This window comes from Engystomops pustulosus, chromosome 4 (assembly GCF_040894005.1).
Source record: "Engystomops pustulosus chromosome 4, aEngPut4.maternal, whole genome shotgun sequence".
Taxonomy (NCBI): domain Eukaryota; kingdom Metazoa; phylum Chordata; class Amphibia; order Anura; family Leptodactylidae; genus Engystomops; species Engystomops pustulosus.
The window spans coordinates 148,741,392-148,758,436 of NC_092414.1; the positions used below are offsets into that span (position 1 = coordinate 148,741,392).

Genomic DNA, 17,045 nt, shown 5'->3' on the forward strand with positions numbered 1-17,045 from the left:
TGTGTTTTTTTTCTTGTTTAATGAAAAGGATCTAATTTAGAAAAAGGGTGTACATATTATGTCAGGGTTTTCTGATTACAGTGGTGAAAGAAAATATGGTATTGTATGATAAACAAGCTTCATTTAGTTCATACCGTAAAGTTGTTACATGTTATCTGCTATAACTGAAGATTACTGTGATGAAGAGGAATGAGATTATCCCACACCCACTCCATGGCAGATAATACTTCACTGCTCCCACCTCGTAATAGCTTCCTTCTGAGTTGCTATTATATTCTTTGATAAAAGACTCCCCCGATGGTCATTCCTGGTAATTAGAAGACACTGTAATTGCTATTGATTACTTCTCACTTGTATGAAAAACAGGGAAACTATTTGTTTGAAAACAATAAAAGAACAAACCAAACATTACTGACACAAATTATATTTATATTTCAAAGAGGTTTTACTGTGAGGGAAAGGATTTACATTTTTTGACTATTCCAGAGGATCACAATAGCAGACTGAGGAAAAACGTGAATCACAGGTTTCACGGGTTCAGATATTATACATACAGATTTCCTCTACTCACTTGCCATCTGCCCTTCTAAATTCCCTCACCCCAGCTCTTCTAGTTTATGCCAAGACCTATTTATTGGCAGTGTTTATGATGTGGGGATATGGAACAGCTAGGCCATAATCTCATGAGACCAATCACATTATGGCACTTAGTTGCTAAAGCATACAAAAACCTCATTCCCAGATCAGCTAATTATCTACAACAGTTGTGTTTTTAGTGCATAATCTTATTTCATCTTACTTCCATTAGCAGATGGAAATATATATATGTATGATTTTCCTGTTAATGGAAAGAAGATCAGATGAGCCTAATCATTCTTTGTAATGCCGACCTTACTGTTTACAATTAATGTAGAAATGAACAAATGCCTCTCTGAGTGTGTCACTTTGTGCTAATTTAAATCCCAGCTCTAATGAACTTCTGTTTTAAAATGAATTTAATTATGGGGTGGAATGTCGTTATTTCTAGGAACAAATAAATACAGAGGGAGAGGAAGTTACCTTATGCACTTGCAGATGTCTGTCATGTGACTAATTACTGATTTTATTTAACCCCCTTAACATGACAGCCCTTTTCATTTTTTAGGCATTTTTTTATTTCCACTTCTTCAAATGCCATAATATAATTTCAGAGCCATATGAGGGTTTAGAATCTGCTGTAGAAATAGTGCTTTCTAGTGACAGTTTAATGTAAGCCCTCATTTAATGTTAAGTACCATGGAATTAGGGGTGCTATGTGCAGTGTAACATCAGAAGCAAATTCTATATTGGGGGAACTGGAAAAGGAAATGTAGTTATGCCATATTTTTACAGGCTTTGTTGTTTCTGCTTTCAGTGTACAGTTCATATGTCACATCCACTATATTTTTTGGTTCATTATGATCAGATATACCCAATTTATCAGGTTTTGTTTTAAACAAAATTGTAAGATTTCAAAGTAAATCTATGGAAAATTATTTTTTCTTGTCTTATTCTGACATGTTTTAAGCCTTTCACTGATCTCAGCAAGCACATGCTGTATACTACTGAGGCCAGTGGTTGGCATTACTGACCGCAACAAGCACATGCTGTATATTACTGAGACCAGTGGTTTGCTGTACTGACCCCAACAAGCACATGGTGTACACTACCGAGACCAGTAGTTGGCGGTACTGACCCCAACAATCACATGCTGTATGTATACTACTGACACCAGTGGTTGGCAGTACTGACCCCAACAAGCACATGGTGTACACTACTGACACCAGTGGTTGGCGGTACTGACCCCAACAATCACATGCTGTATGTATACTACTGACACCAGTGGTCGGCAGTACTGGCCCCAACAAGCACATGCTGTATACTACTGAGACCAGTGATTGGCGGTACAGACCCCAACAAGCACATGCTGTATACTACTGAGACCAGTGATTGGCGGTACAGACCCCAACAAGCACATGCTGTATACTACTGAGACTAGTGATTGACGGTACAGACCCCAACAAGCACATGCTGTATACTACTGAGACCAGTACAGTGATGTAGTATATGTCCTCACTGCAGGCCTAGAGTGGCCAGGGGATTTGGGGAAACTTCACTTCTTTTGTCATTTTATCACATTTACCAGAGCTGGAAATTTTATTGGTAAAACCCCATTAATTTTTTTAAGCAGTTGTTTCAAAGAATTTACTTTCTTTATTTTTCAAATGTCTTTTTATAGTTTTTTTTAAAGGATTCAAAGCATAAAACAGTGCAATGATTAATTAGAAATACAAAAGGCACCACTTCCTGGTCACAAAGCCAGAATGTAGGTACCAAGTGATACAAAATTTTACATAACGACACAATGAAATAACAGTGAACATGGTTCACCTAAAGAGAAACCTTTCAATAAGAAGTAAGGGAGGTGTGTGGGGAAAAGGGGGACAGAGAAGATCATCTTTCTCCAACAAAAGATTTACTGTAGGAGAGAGGCAGCAGGATGAAGTATTTTATATGCTCTGGTCTTTAAACAATGAGGAATATGTTGGTAACCTATATTTTGGATGTGATCGTTTTGGAAGGTGCAGTTCTATTCCAGTAAACAAAGTTGTGAAACTTTATGTGCCCAGTGTATGGTGATGGTTGGTGAAGATGACCTCCAGTGTAGTGGGATGAGCATCTTTGCAGCTAAGATTAGCTGTTGCCAAAGGGGTTTATTAATCCTTGTTTTGTAACAACCAGGAATAAAGTTCAGAAGTTCAATTTGAGTTGTAAGTAGGGGTTAACCTGGTAATAAGTTAGTGGTGGTGGGAAGAATAGAATCCAAGAAATGTGGAATTTTGGTGCAATCTCACCAAATGTGGAGGTGTGGGCATGTGTCAGAGGGTCAAGGAAAATATGGAGGAATACTTGTCTCAGTTGCTGGAGAGGTGGAAATGCATCATCACATAGCAAAACACTTAGCATTTTGAGTTTTGGGAAAGCTTTGTGTTAGGTAGGTCTGAGGGGGATTTCATGCACAGGAGGTATCCCAGTCTAGTGATAGGAGATGGTTGAGGCCACCAATTATGTACTTTTTTATGTACCTCGTACATAGCATATGGATTTACATACAAGGCAATCCACTTGTTAGCCCAGATCAGATTTAAACAGAAGAGGGATAGGCAGTGAAGAAAAGACATGGGGATGTTATTTTTAAAAGGGGACAGTCTAATATTGGTAATTGATTCTTGGTTCACATGCTTTCTATGTCTCCCCTGCATTATCCGCATAACAATTTTTGATTGTTGTACATGTTCAACTGATATTCAATTTGTCACGATCCCCACACCTATGGAGTCCAAGAATTTAGCCCTTAAGCTCTTCCCACTACAACAAAATGGCGTCCTAAATTTACTCCACGTGTTCTACACCCAGCCAATCCACTGCCACCTGCCATGACCTGGTAATGTAATACCTTCGAAAACTAAGATTCTTTAAAGGAAACCTACCAATTAAAAGTGGTAGGTTTATACACATATACATGGCACCAGCTCAGGGTGAATTATAAGTTATATTAACTTATAACTCGGCGCACCGCACTTGGGCACGGCGCACCATGCGCGCGCCGGATTCTAAAGTGGTGAAGAGCCGGTGACGTCACCGAGCTCTCGGGCACACGCGCCTGCGCAACTTAGCACGGGGAAACAGGCCGAGCTAAGTTGCGCAGGCGCGCGATAGGGGCTTTGTTCCCCTAACACAAATATGCTCTGGCACCAGCTCACCCTGAGCTGGTGCCATGTATATGTGTATAAACCTACCACTTTTAAGTGGCTACAAGCAGAGGTTTATTAAAGTTAACACTTTAATATACATTGAAAAATACACTCAAAACAAACTTATCAGATTAAAATAAAAGAAAAAGGAGTTAAAAACAATATACATATGAACAGTTATGGGCGAAAAGAAACAAAATACCCTTGCTATCAGATAGCAAGTGGCAAATTGTCTGGGGGAAACAGCATAACTTCGGCCAGGCTACTAGTGAATAGAGTCCTTAGGACTGAACAAGGTCACTAATTAAAACCCAGTGGGTTTTCGACCACCACCCCTGGCTGTGATGTCACTGTGAGGGGGATTTTCTCATATCCCCCTCCCTTCAGAGAGGGGCTCTTTGTGTCTAGGGTTTTATTAAAACCCAATAACTTTTGATTGTTTGATGGCACTGCTTCCAATCACCAGGGTACCTCGCTACCTTTACCCCATACCAAACTTTGGGTGTCTAGGCCTAACATTAAGGGTGTTCTGAAATTGGCTGGCTTCCTCTGCTATCGTGCCATGATAGTATCAAGACCCTATAACTCTCCCCTGTAACTGGGGACCCATAATTATGAATTATATCCCAGTTATGGACAGCTATGATATCTATTTGTCCATCATAGTTTTTCGGCAGGAAAGCAACACACAGGTCCACTATTCCTTTGATCTCTCCTTCCCCAGAGATGAGCTAGCAGAGGTGTGCATTTTTCGACTTGAGGTGCTTCCTCCTAATCTTTGGTCACAAAGGAGCTCCCTGGAGTTTCAGGCTCTTCTCTTCGGAGCTGGTTGTAAACGTAATTAACACTTTCTCAGGCAAATGGAGCCTCATAACTCAGTAATAATAAGTCAGTAATAATATTGACAGGACGCAATGAAAAAAACTGTACAGTTGGTGCAATATTATCACACACTTTATGAGTGTTTGTATTTTGATCATTGTTATGAGTCTTAATAAAGCTTATTGACAGAAAATACACAGGTACGATGCTTTCTCAGGTTAGTTTACAAAGTTCTGGAAATATACTTTTTTGCTTGTACTAGAAATAATAGACATATTACCTGGCAGCATGTTATGCATATTACATTATCATACACATTCTGCGAGATAAGAATGTGCCGTTATGAAATATTTCTTTAATGCAAATGAAAATGCATTTCAATGCTTTAAGATGATGTGTTCAAAAAACAGATGAGAAGGAGATTGCAAGTAATCAGCAGATGGAACAGTAAGAAGCCATCAATGTGTCATAGAATACCATTACTCACTCGCTATATCCGGGCCACCTAAACACATATTCTGTCCTAGTACTCCTAAATCAGGTTCTCTGCAAAAATAAAGGCTTGATACATCAAATTACTGTGCTTACTAGTGCTATGCTGGAAATAGTAGGCTATGTGGCTATACCTGATTTAGAGTATAGTTTTAGTGTTGTTTTGGCAGCTGCTTGGTATGCAGACATGATTTTGAAGTCAAATTTCTTAGTGCCTATTTGGTGGCAGATGTAAAAATTCTAACTTTTGAGTTTTTTTTACATGCAAACTTGCCTCTTTTTCTGTATACATATAATTTTTTTGACTGTCCCTTGAGGAACACCTGTGTTTGGTCCTATATAACATATAAGTATGGTTAATCTAATCTTCAAAAATACATAATGGTTGTGGTTCTTTGTGCGGTAGAGCCAGTGATATGGACGGTTAAATGCTTAGTTGGAAGTTAGATCATTATCTGAATCTCACATTCCCAACTATGTCTTTAACAGAACATGGCTCATTACAGAAATAAAGAACCAGCACCAGGCTCCATTCTGTAATATAGCAACGGAATGGCTCTGTAGAGAAATACAACCAAGTAACGTTTGTACTATAGAAATAGGATGAGAACCGGGTTTCTTATAGAAATACAGTACCAGAACAAAGATCATACCAGAAATACAGAACCACAACTGGAATCCATTACATTCATATGTTATGAGCCTTCACAAGGAGGGTTCTGCTTCTATATGTTCCAAATAACTGTAGTTTTTGCCTTAAGTACTTACATTTGTTCTTGTCTTAATGTATGTGAACCACTTATTTCAGGTACTCCACCATGAAGTTAATGGTGCTCTAAACAATAAATAATTACAATACAATATAGCACTAGAACCAAGCTCATTATATCAGTATATCGTATGTCCCAAGTTAATTACATATACATGGTCCCCAATTAAATGTATACAAATAAAATACTGTAAATAAATGTGAATTTGATGCGGGCGCTGTATAATTCAATAGTTTGCACAAATACAGTACACATGCATAGCAAAATTACATATGAACTGTGCTTTTAAAATAAAAGAGGGAATGCTTGAAGGGATATTTGGCATACTACCTAAAGTTTCTGTTATTTTGGTGGTGTAACATCTGTGGATATGTTTTTTATAAGTGTATTCTTTTCACAGTCTTTTCTATAGGACAATAAAAACGTGAAAAATTGAATGGTACAAATGTAACAAAATAAAAAATGCAAACAATGCTTGTCAAAAATGCAATGAGAACTATTTAAATGTATGGGATACAAACGAGTTAAAACTTTTATAAGTAAGTGTGTATGAAGAAGATTGGTTTAGAATGATAAACAGTACAAATAGTTTTCCTTTTTACACCCAAATTTTGCAACAGATGGTGTTAAATGAAGGCATTGGAAAGATGTATACTTTAGATGTGTGATATTGAACGCAAGGTAGAGACCATTTGTGAGACACGATGTAGTGAGAGATTTGTCCTTCTCTGCGTAATTATGCAAGTATTAAGGAAATGGTACATTTCTGCATCATAAACAACAGCTGCATACTGCAATTGCAAGTCTCTTACAAATGCATTCAAATGCGTAAATTACTCTATTACTCATTGATGTCATATGAAATGCTTTTTAGTACTTTTGTTTTTTTACCAAGTGATTTAGAAATCAAAGTGTTTGTAAAAAGCAAACCCTGCAGGGTTCAGCTACATGTTATGCTCTTTATATGTTTAGGGCAGAGAATCTTTGAAAAAGAAAGAGAGAACAAACTTTCATTAAAAGTCTTCCATTTTGTGATTAGATAAAAAAAAAAAGATTTTTTTTCAGGTTTTTAGGATGAAATCAAACAGCCAATAAAGATTCATTAGATTTCATTCTAGTTAATTTAGCCAAATAGTAAAAAAAGTACTGCCATCTAGCATGAGCTGCTATTAACAGTATGTAGAGAAAATGCTTTACAGCAGCCCCGGGGAAAATAGACACAATGGGGCTCATTTACTAAGGGTCGCTCTGCTCATTTTCGTCATACTGTGCGCCTTAATTGGCTACACCACTAAAAAGATGGTGAACTCTGACGGACGTGAGCGGGGAAGCGGCACATGCAGGATATGGGGCGCACAATCTTAGTAAATCGTGGCACAGTGCATTATCATCAGAGATGTTACAAATCCATGTAATCCTACCTGGAATGATAATGAGATGGAAAAATAAACATAATTGTGTACAGAACATAAGTGGCAGAATATTAAGTTAAGCTAACTTGCTTCGTGGGGTTAATAATCATTGTAGTTAGATACTGACCCCAACATTTTAATTAGGCTCTTTAATGTCATGTGGGAGGTGCAAGACTGTCTTCTCCATCCCAGCACCATCCATCCAGTAGAGATACTATCGACAGGGCGGTATAGCAGTGATTTTTCATGAATGGTCTGGGCAATTCTCAAAATGTATTGGTGGATTCTGCTAGAAGAAGAAGACAAATTGTAATTGTTTCAGTTTTTTTGTTAAAATAGAGAAAAAAACTAAAACATACAGTAAGCACACCATGTTCATATCCAGAAAAATCCATATTTTTCAGTCTTGTCGGACACATCACAGCTGCGACTCATAACTGGTGCAAATATTTTATAAATACATAAGCAAGTGTTTACATTCTTTCTAGTGCAAAGTCAGACAGAAAACTAGTGCAAAAACTTTAATAAATGTGGGCCTTTATATTTTTCACAATGATAGCTTGGATCACTCACAAATTACCTTTCATTCTTACCCAGACCCGTCTTTAATTTTTCAGGATATTAACAGAGCTGAATATTCATAAGAAGTTGGGCAACCATTGTCACAATTTTTTTTTTAAATACCAGACAATTTTCTTATGTACCTTTAGACTTTAGTGAAAAAAAGAAAAAAAACACATATACGGTAAATAAGTTTGAAAAAAAAATAAGATTAGCTACAGAAATGGTTTAAACTGTGGGTCTAGTTTTGAGGTTGTTCTGTGATATGTGCCTAATGTAATGAATTCTAATTTATGTAACTCTCTGTCTTCCTCAGAATCTTCTTCGTGTAATGATGGTCATATAAAATGCTCAGTATGGCAAACAGAAAACGACAAAGTACCAGGGCTAGCATGCTGGATCAAAGACCAAGATCCTGCCCATCTTCCCCTCAAATATTAAGTCGTGAAAAAGAGGACTCGGTATACGAGGAAACAGTAGTTCATGAGTACACAAATACACAATTACATAATTGTCACTCTGTAAGCAATCAAGAGGAACAAGACTGTAATGACAACAGTGGGGATGGGGATTCAAGCTCTGACTATGTGAACAATACTTCTGATGAGGAGTATGATGAAGGCCTTCCTGATGAAGAGGAAGGCATCACTTACTATATACGTTATTGTCCTGAAGATGACAGCTACCTTGAAGGTATGGACTGCAATGGAGAGGAATATATCCATACTGAAGAACACCATGTAGATACAGATGAATGTGTTGAAGCTGTGGAAGATGAATGGACAGAATCAAAACTACAGCAACAAGAATGTATTGAAGGAGGGCAGGAGAATCAGATGCAGATTTTAGAAGAAGACAATTCTTCCTCATTAGAAGTTCAAGACCAGGAGGAAGCAGCCCAGTACAGTGAAAATGAAGAAGGATATCAGGATTACTACCCTGTAGAGGCTAATGGTAATTCTCTTCCACAATCCCCATTTCATAAAAGAAAAAGTGAGGGCAATGTAGAGGATCAAGAGGAAGATATTGATCAGATAGTAGCTGAGATTAAAATGAGTATGAGTATGAGCAGTATCAATAGTACAACAGACATGAGCCCTGAACATGGTGCAGCAGAAAATGTGCCTAAAAATCACGAGGAAACATGCCAGAAAACAGATGCTGTCCAGTCTGCAAACAGGCACGAAAGTCGACCAAAGTCATTGAATATTCCATCAGCTTCAAAGCATGGTGACATACAAAGAAGTTATAAAACTAAAGTTCGAACTCCAGAAGAGAGACAGAAGTGGTCTCAAGAGCAGGTCAGTTTTTTTATCATATTTTTTTTCTTAATAGTAGTCTCAATAATATATGAACTATGTTACAGGTATGTGAAAGCTCTTGGAATAAACCATTTTTAGATATACTGTTTTTCATATTAATCTATATTTTTATCAAATATAATCATGCAGTTACATTACAACTCAAGAAGTAAGAGATATACCACTAAAATGAGCACTTGTGCCCCTCTTTTATATTATAAGTACATGTTAAAGAAATGTTGAAAACAAATTATTTTTACTTGTTATTTATTAGTTTATATTAAACAAAAAAAAATGAAGTTACATTAGACTACAGTAGAGACTGTGTTCAGTCCTTTTCTCTCTACACCAATACACAGACTGAGTAATCTCACCACATCCTTCCCAAAGACTGGTTTTGTGTTCTTTCCTCCCTATCTACATCAACTTGTGTAATCTGCCATCCCTGGATTCTTTCCCTTTCCCAACATTTTTATCTGGCCGGTAATAACCTCTGCCCTCTACTCTCAATAACACTGCAAGGAGGAAGGAGAGCAAGGAAAACCATCATCACCAGAAGCAATGTTTTGTGTGACCTATACCAAAAACAGCAGGACACCCTGCTATGTGAAGGAGTTACACAGATTCTGCAACAGCAAAATGGTAGAAAATTGATATAAATTGTCAAAGATGCTAATGTGTCCATATCCTTTAAACCGTTTTTGAAAGCCTTTCTTCTCAAAGTCAACAGCAATCCAACATCACAGACTTTTCCGATGTTATAAATCCAAATGCATGTATCATGTATTAGTAGATAATTTTAATTGGATTTCCGTTTTTCATTTCAATAGATATTAATGTACATGGTCAAACAATCTGATGGGATTTTCCATAAATAGAAATCCCTTCTTATACCAATAATTGAAAAGTCTGTTGTCACAACGTTTTAAAAATGTTGACTTAAATACTGAAGATGTTTGACATTTTCTTCTGTAGCTGTTCAGATTAATTTGCCAATCTAAATATTGTATGTTGAAATGTCAGCCTGTGGTAAGTAGCCACCACCTGTTAAAAGCGTAAATGTAGGTTTATTAGGAAAGAGACATTAGGATTTTCCTATTATGATGTGGTTTTAATATATTTGAATAAGGAAATGTGAAAACATGAGGTTCATAATGAAGGTGGAGGTCTACAGAAGGTCACATGAGCAAAGCGTGCAATGCAATATAAAGGCCTGTTTGGCATTCATCTAATTTATTTTTAAAGTCACACAAATTACTTTTCATTCTCACCCAGACATGACTTTAATAACTCAGAATATTCACAGAGCTGTTTTCTTAAATACGAACATTCAGGAGAAGGTGGTCAACCATTGGCACTATTCATATGCAATAGACTCTGCCAGTAATTGATATTTGTGTAGTTATTCAAGCAGCTACAATTGCAAAAAAGATTGAGCAGGTTCTATCTTTGGCCATAAAATGGCACTATTTCCTATAGAGAGCGTGCCTGCAGTATGCTCCCACAGAAGCCATGTCACCTCTGGTGGCTACCATGTTTTCTCCAGATGGAGACAGTGCCCCCTCATCTTTTGATTTGATTTAAACTGGAACAACTTTCCACCATATTTTTTTGTATGGACCATTCATATATTTATATAAATTAATCACGTCCCCTCCTAGTCGTCTCTTTTCCAGACTAAATAAATCTAATTCTTTTAATCTTAACTCATAACTGAGACCCTCCATACCCCTTATCATTTTTGTGGCTCTTCGTTGAACCCTCTCCAGGGCATCCTTTTTATGGACCGGTGCCCAGAACTGGACGGCATATTCCAGGAGACCAAACCACTTTTGATACATGACAAGATCCTCCTGGCTTAAGAGGCAGCTGCTTGACATTGCAAGCATCTCCCCCTAGGACATATGTTTAGCCCCCAGGTGCAATACTTTAAATTTATCCTCATTGAACCACATTAACCTTAGTTGCCAAGTGGAAGCAGCCAATGAACATCCTAAAGAATGTTAAAGTATATAATCTGCCTTTTGCACCCTAGAATAATACATAACCTCTATTAATGTTATGTAATACCAAAATCACAAACTGATGATTAAAATTGGATTCAGTGTTCCTTACAAATATCTAAGTGTCCATGTCATCTTATTATTGTATCAATATATTGTATCAACAAAAAGTATCATTTATTTACAATATCCAACTGAAGTATCACATGGATCACAATAGAGTATGGTATCCCAGAGCAGACATAAGTCCTGACTGCCCACTGTAATATGTTGATGAGTAGCTACTACAGAGTAAAGGTCAGATTGATTGATTGATTGGGAGCCCAATCGAGCCCTCTCCAATGCTGCCGGCGGCTGCAAAAAGATGGCCGCACATGGGCGCCGCCATCTTGTCGCGGATTGTCGCTTCCCATGACGTCATCAGGGCCCAAGGCTGTCTCGTTTTAACCCATTTATTACATATTGCTATGAGCACATTGTAATGAATGAGGAGGAAAATCCATACTGTAGTATGGCAGTATATGATAGGATTGATAAGACAACCTAGGGTTAAAGTACCCTAGGGAGTCTGAAAAATAGTAAAAGTAAAAAAAAAGTAAAAAAAAAAATTATCATAAAAAAACCTAAAAATTCAAATCATCCTCCTTTCCCTAGAACTGATATAAATATTAATAAACAGTAAAAATCATAAACACATTAGGTATTTCCCCATCCAAAAATGCCCGATCTATCAAAATATAATAACGGTTTTTCACTGCGCTTTACCCCGTAACAGAAAATAGCGCCCAAAGTAAAAAATTACACTTTTTTGCCATTTTGAAAAATATAAAAAAAACAATAAAAAGTGATCACTAGGTTGCACAGTCCTAAAAATTATAGCAATGAAAACGCCATCAAAAGTAGCACAAAGTGACACCACCCACAGCTCCGTAGACCAAAGTATGAAAAAGTTATTGGTGCCAGAATATTGCAAAATTTAAAAAAATATTTTTTTTACAGGAGGTTTTAATTTTTGTAAATGTATGAAAACATTATAAAACCTATACAAATTTTGTATCACCATGATTGCACCAACCAAAATAATAAATTAGACATGTAATTTGTGGCGCACAGTGAAAGCTGTAAAATCCAAGCCCACAAGAAAATGTTGCAAATGCACTTTTTCACCATTTTCATTGCATTTGGAATTTTTTTTCCCGCTTTCCAGTACACGGCATGGAATATTAAATACCTTCACTATGAAGTGCCATTTGTTTTGCAGAAAATAAGCCATCACAGAGCTCTTTATGTGGAAAAATAAAAAAAGTTTTTTGAAGTTGGTGAGTGAAAAATGTAAGTGAAAAAACGAAAAGGGCCAGGTCGTTAAGGGGTTAATTGCATGCAGGGGGGGATTAAGACTGCCATGGGCGACGGGATTTAAAAGTATTATAGCCCTTACATGTCCGGAATCACTACCTACATATAGTACTAGAAGCAGGCTTCTTGGAGGTTGATGGATACATCACTTCTGCCTGCTTTCAATCTTCCGTCTCAGGACCTTTGGAGGAACTTTAAAAGTCCTGAAATGGCTCTTGTTTCCAAGGGTATTGAGAGCAGTAACAGATGAGGATTTCAGGGGTGAAGGTTCTTCTCAGTATAAAATTTTGTGTGTGGTGGCCATGGGTCCCCTACAGGGCTTGGGCCCCTGCTACCACCCAAACCACCCATGTTATAATCCACTGCTGATTGCATGTATTTGTCACTTGAGTCTTTTGGCTAATACTTGTTCTGTTTGTTTTCGAAGTTCAAATTGTACCAAGGAGATGCATTGTGTCTGGCAGTTGGCCATTGTTAGAGCCCTTTGAGTCATAGTGATATTTTTTATTACAAAGGCTGTGTCACTGACATAAGGTCCAGGAGGAGATGTGCACTAAATACACTATACATCATAATCTTCTGCTTGCTTTATCAATAGATTGATGTTTGTCACCAGTGTTTAAATTCCTGAGTCCTTTCCATTTAAAGTTAATGATAATTCTGGGGCTTGTATCTGGTTCATTAATGTGTCTTGCCAGAAAGTTAGTATAGTGAGCTTCTTGTAAAAACTCACAAGGACTACTTGTCTGTATCTGTTATCAAGTTATGTTTTCAGTTCAGTTTAGAAAACAAAAACTTTAGGGGCATTACCTTGACATGTAAGAAGAGCAGAGATGTGTGTGCATGTTCACTTATTCCTAAACTGTTGTGCTGAACTGAACCAAGGACATAACTTAGTTAAGTGTTTAAAGTGGTGTTGGTGGTGTGTTTTTAGTTTGCAACACATTTATAGCTTCATTTCTAAAACACATGCAACAGCAATAAGCCATGTGCACCAAGAAAAATTAGGTGCAATTGTGTGTACATCCTGAAAATCGGATCAGCTAAGAGCATGTGACACTATCAAATAATGTGGTACAACTTATACAAAGTAAGTGCAAAGAAAACTAATGCACAGTTCACCAGATTTTATATATTTGGGCCAAAGTTTTTCCAGTTTATACCAGTCTTCACCAGCCATTTTTGAATTTCTTCACCTCTGACATCATTGTCTCATCAACTGACCTGTCATCATGGTGATGCCTCTGCACTTTCACCCTCTGATTTTGGATGATCCTGAACATGGTGGGTTGTCTAAAATCCCTACTTACAATGTTAATGTTTTCTTATTTTGTTCAAAGGAACATTTGTGAAGTTTATAATTCCTATCTTTCCGCTGCTACGATTAATAAAGCCACTTGTCATGAGATATGAGTGCGATTCCTGTGCTTCCCACAACCTCTGCCATTTTCTACTGGAAGTCCCTGTGCTAAATTGCAGGAAACAACTGGGCAGTGGTCCCTACCCTATATTTTTGCACAGAACAGAAAGAAATACAAACAAGAGAGACAAAAAGTGAGGTCCATCAGACCGAGTCAAATCCTAGATGGCACTGAGGTACAAAATTGTAAGGCAATAGAGTAGTTAATATTGCAAACTAACGTCAAATTCACAGTGAAAGCACAGTGCATACAGATTCCCAAGAGCCCTTAGACTTGCCTAACAGACACCTGCATATTGGAGGTAATAGAATACATGCAGTGATTATAGGACTCATAGGGGTAAGTGCAGTCACAATCCCAGCTGATAGAGGCCATTAACCAGTTTTATTCAGCAATCTGAAGAATTTACACCTGGGTGTGTTATTCAGCCAGGAAAACTCAAATGCCGGGACTAGAACCTGAAGAAATTCTGAAACCATGAGTAAGTAACCTCTACAACCTTGAGTACCTTTAAAACACCTGCTTCGTTCCACCCTGGAACCTTTGTGCAAGGGCAGAAACTCCAGAAAATTATCTGACCCATTGTTCCTGTTTAAGCCTGGAGGATTTTGTTGCAAATGTTCAAGCTAAAACAATACATTGAAGAAGTAGAGAAAAGTACTTTGAAATATTTTGGTCATAGTTTATTGAAACAAAACTGGTTTTATCTCTTATGGAAAAGCAGAGCACCACACAAAGAAATCCTTTAATCATACCCTCTGAGTAAATTCCAAGCCCTTCCAGATGGTGGTGTTGTTCATTGATGTGAAGAAAGTATTGAATCAGATTTCTTGCCCCTCCATGTTTAGCTCCATCAAATACCTTGTTGTCATTGTAGATGTGTACTGTGTACTTGTGGTCTCCTGCCTCTGGACTTCTTAAGGGGGGTTTCCCATGAAAGAAAACTCTCAAATTTAATTCCCCTTGTGATGTTAACACAATTAAGATAATTCTAACCCTTTACTTCACAATTTTACCTAATTTTATTACTGTATTAACTTCTATCACTCAGTGATGGTCAGTGTAAAATTCCAGGGTGTGTGCGGGGGCTCTCTAAGCAGAAACATTATGATCCATCTACTTCTGTGAGCTGACAATGTGCTTAGATTATCAGGGTGCAGGTTTATATACACATTTATTTAGTTTCTGAACAGTGTACTAGCATCTGACACATAGAAAGAGAGATGAGACAGATCAGAGATGATAAGAACCATGAGATGCATATTATATACAATAACAGTCAGCTCTCCTACATCTCTGCTATTCCATAACAGACTAGATCTGCTGTGCCTTTCTCCCCAGATAAAGAATTCATCTGTCTGTAGCTTTACACTCCTTATGCTGCTGCTGTTGGCAGGAACTCAGATTCTGTGAGTGAGCTCTGTCCTGGACTGGACTGCAGGGGGCGGGGCTAGAGTGCAGAGAGAAAGGAACTCAGCAGCACGGCCATCACACAGAAATCCAAGATGGCGGACAGACCCTAAGTCAGAAGTTACAGGATCGTGTCTAGGGGCAACTGAAATTGAGTACACCAGGACTGATAGAGATATGTTGGACTTATGTCTGTGAAATGCTGTATTTTTGTTAATAACAGTGAATTAGAGAATGTGTTATTTTGTTATCCTGAGTACATATAAGAAACTTGTCTTTGTGGGAAAACCCATTTAAGTGACACCAACCAGGATTGCATGCAATCCTCCTTGATGTTCACTCATATTATGGAATATGTGTTCTACAGTTAGGCAATGATCTTTGTAATGGCTACATTAATATGTGTCTCATATATCTGAGTACACACTAACTGAGCCACAAATAGAGGGGCTCTTTGTTACATAGTACCACAGTCACATTAACATCTTTAATTAATGAAGCTAAAGCTCTGCTTCCCCTTTTCCCCACCAGTAGAGGGCACCACTGACTCTGTCTGATCTAGAGCTTTTTGATGGGACCGAGTTTCTTAGATTATGAATAATAAGCAGTGGCTTTGAATAGCAGAGATTTCCCATAGGAGTTTATATTCAGACATTTAAAAACTCTGCTCATGTAAGACTCGACTGTAAGAGGACAGCATAGCCTGAGGCAGTAATTATGGAAATTATGCAGATCATGCTGTATTAATCATCTTTTTGTTCTCTGTAACCTGAATAATAATTTGATAGAAAAAGAAATTTCCCTTCTGCAGGTTCGCCTCCCAAAAATTGTTGTCTAATAATTATAGACGTCCATTACACTGAAATACTGTATATGGGTTGTACGGGGTGTAATTGCCTGTTTGCAGATGTCTTCATTGTTTCATCAGACTGACATATTCAATTTAAGGAAGTCTTAAAATGTTACCATATTTAGAAAGTGAGATAAGTAAAAAGAAAATATGTTCATTTGCAATTGTAAATAGGCAGTATTTTGTCTTAATATGTTTTGGAAATGCTTTTCGTTCATTACTTTGTTCTGTCTTTTTATTGCTGTATCTATTTTCTATTAGACATGGTATTTCATTGCTTACATGGTGTAAAGAACTGAAACAGATGTAAATGCAAAACAGTCTATTCTACAGGTTTAGTTTAAATCGTTCTTAATTTCATTTACCACCTGAAACCGTCCTCGTGAATTGTTTTATCTCCCAGTATATTAGAAGTGGTCTATGTTCAGGACTTTTTCATCCCATAAAATAATGGACACTCCAATGAAAGTAAAGGGGATTAATGGACCAGGGGATGTCTACTATTTTAACTTGAGGGGGGGCTTCCAATTCGTTTATTGTTTTGCCTCTATTGAAGCTTTGTAACTTGTGTATTTGGGAAGGGGTTGTTATAGGGGTTACTGGAGCTGGTAGTAGTACATTGGCACTGAGCTTCACACTATTATTGTATTATAGTATTTGGCAGGGGCATCTAGATGTAAATATTACATGTGTTCTAGAACATGTAGAACATTTTTATAGCTGAATGATGCTATTGCAGCCATTGTAGAAGCAGTACATAATGGCCAATCATGCATTACTTTTTGTACATGTTCACTTATAACAATTCTGCTGCTTTTACTTTGAAAATGTAGTTTATTTTTACTTTATTTTTGTGGGCTATGTTGTATTGCTA

The 17,045-nt window shown here is 37.4% G+C and overlaps 1 protein-coding gene across 3 annotated transcripts in view; it reads left to right on the forward strand.

Annotated features, from left to right (window-relative positions):
• Window positions 1–17,045, forward strand: part of APBA2 (amyloid beta precursor protein binding family A member 2) — a 220,182-nt gene that overhangs the window by 104,235 nt on the left and 98,902 nt on the right. For all 3 annotated transcript variants that reach the window (XM_072148038.1, XM_072148037.1, XM_072148036.1), the window contains one exon: window positions 8,147–9,131. In XM_072148038.1, coding sequence (XP_072004139.1) covers window positions 8,178–9,131 — 954 coding nt within the window. In that variant the 5' untranslated portion in view covers window positions 8,147–8,177. The remainder of the gene's footprint in view (window positions 1–8,146; window positions 9,132–17,045) is intronic.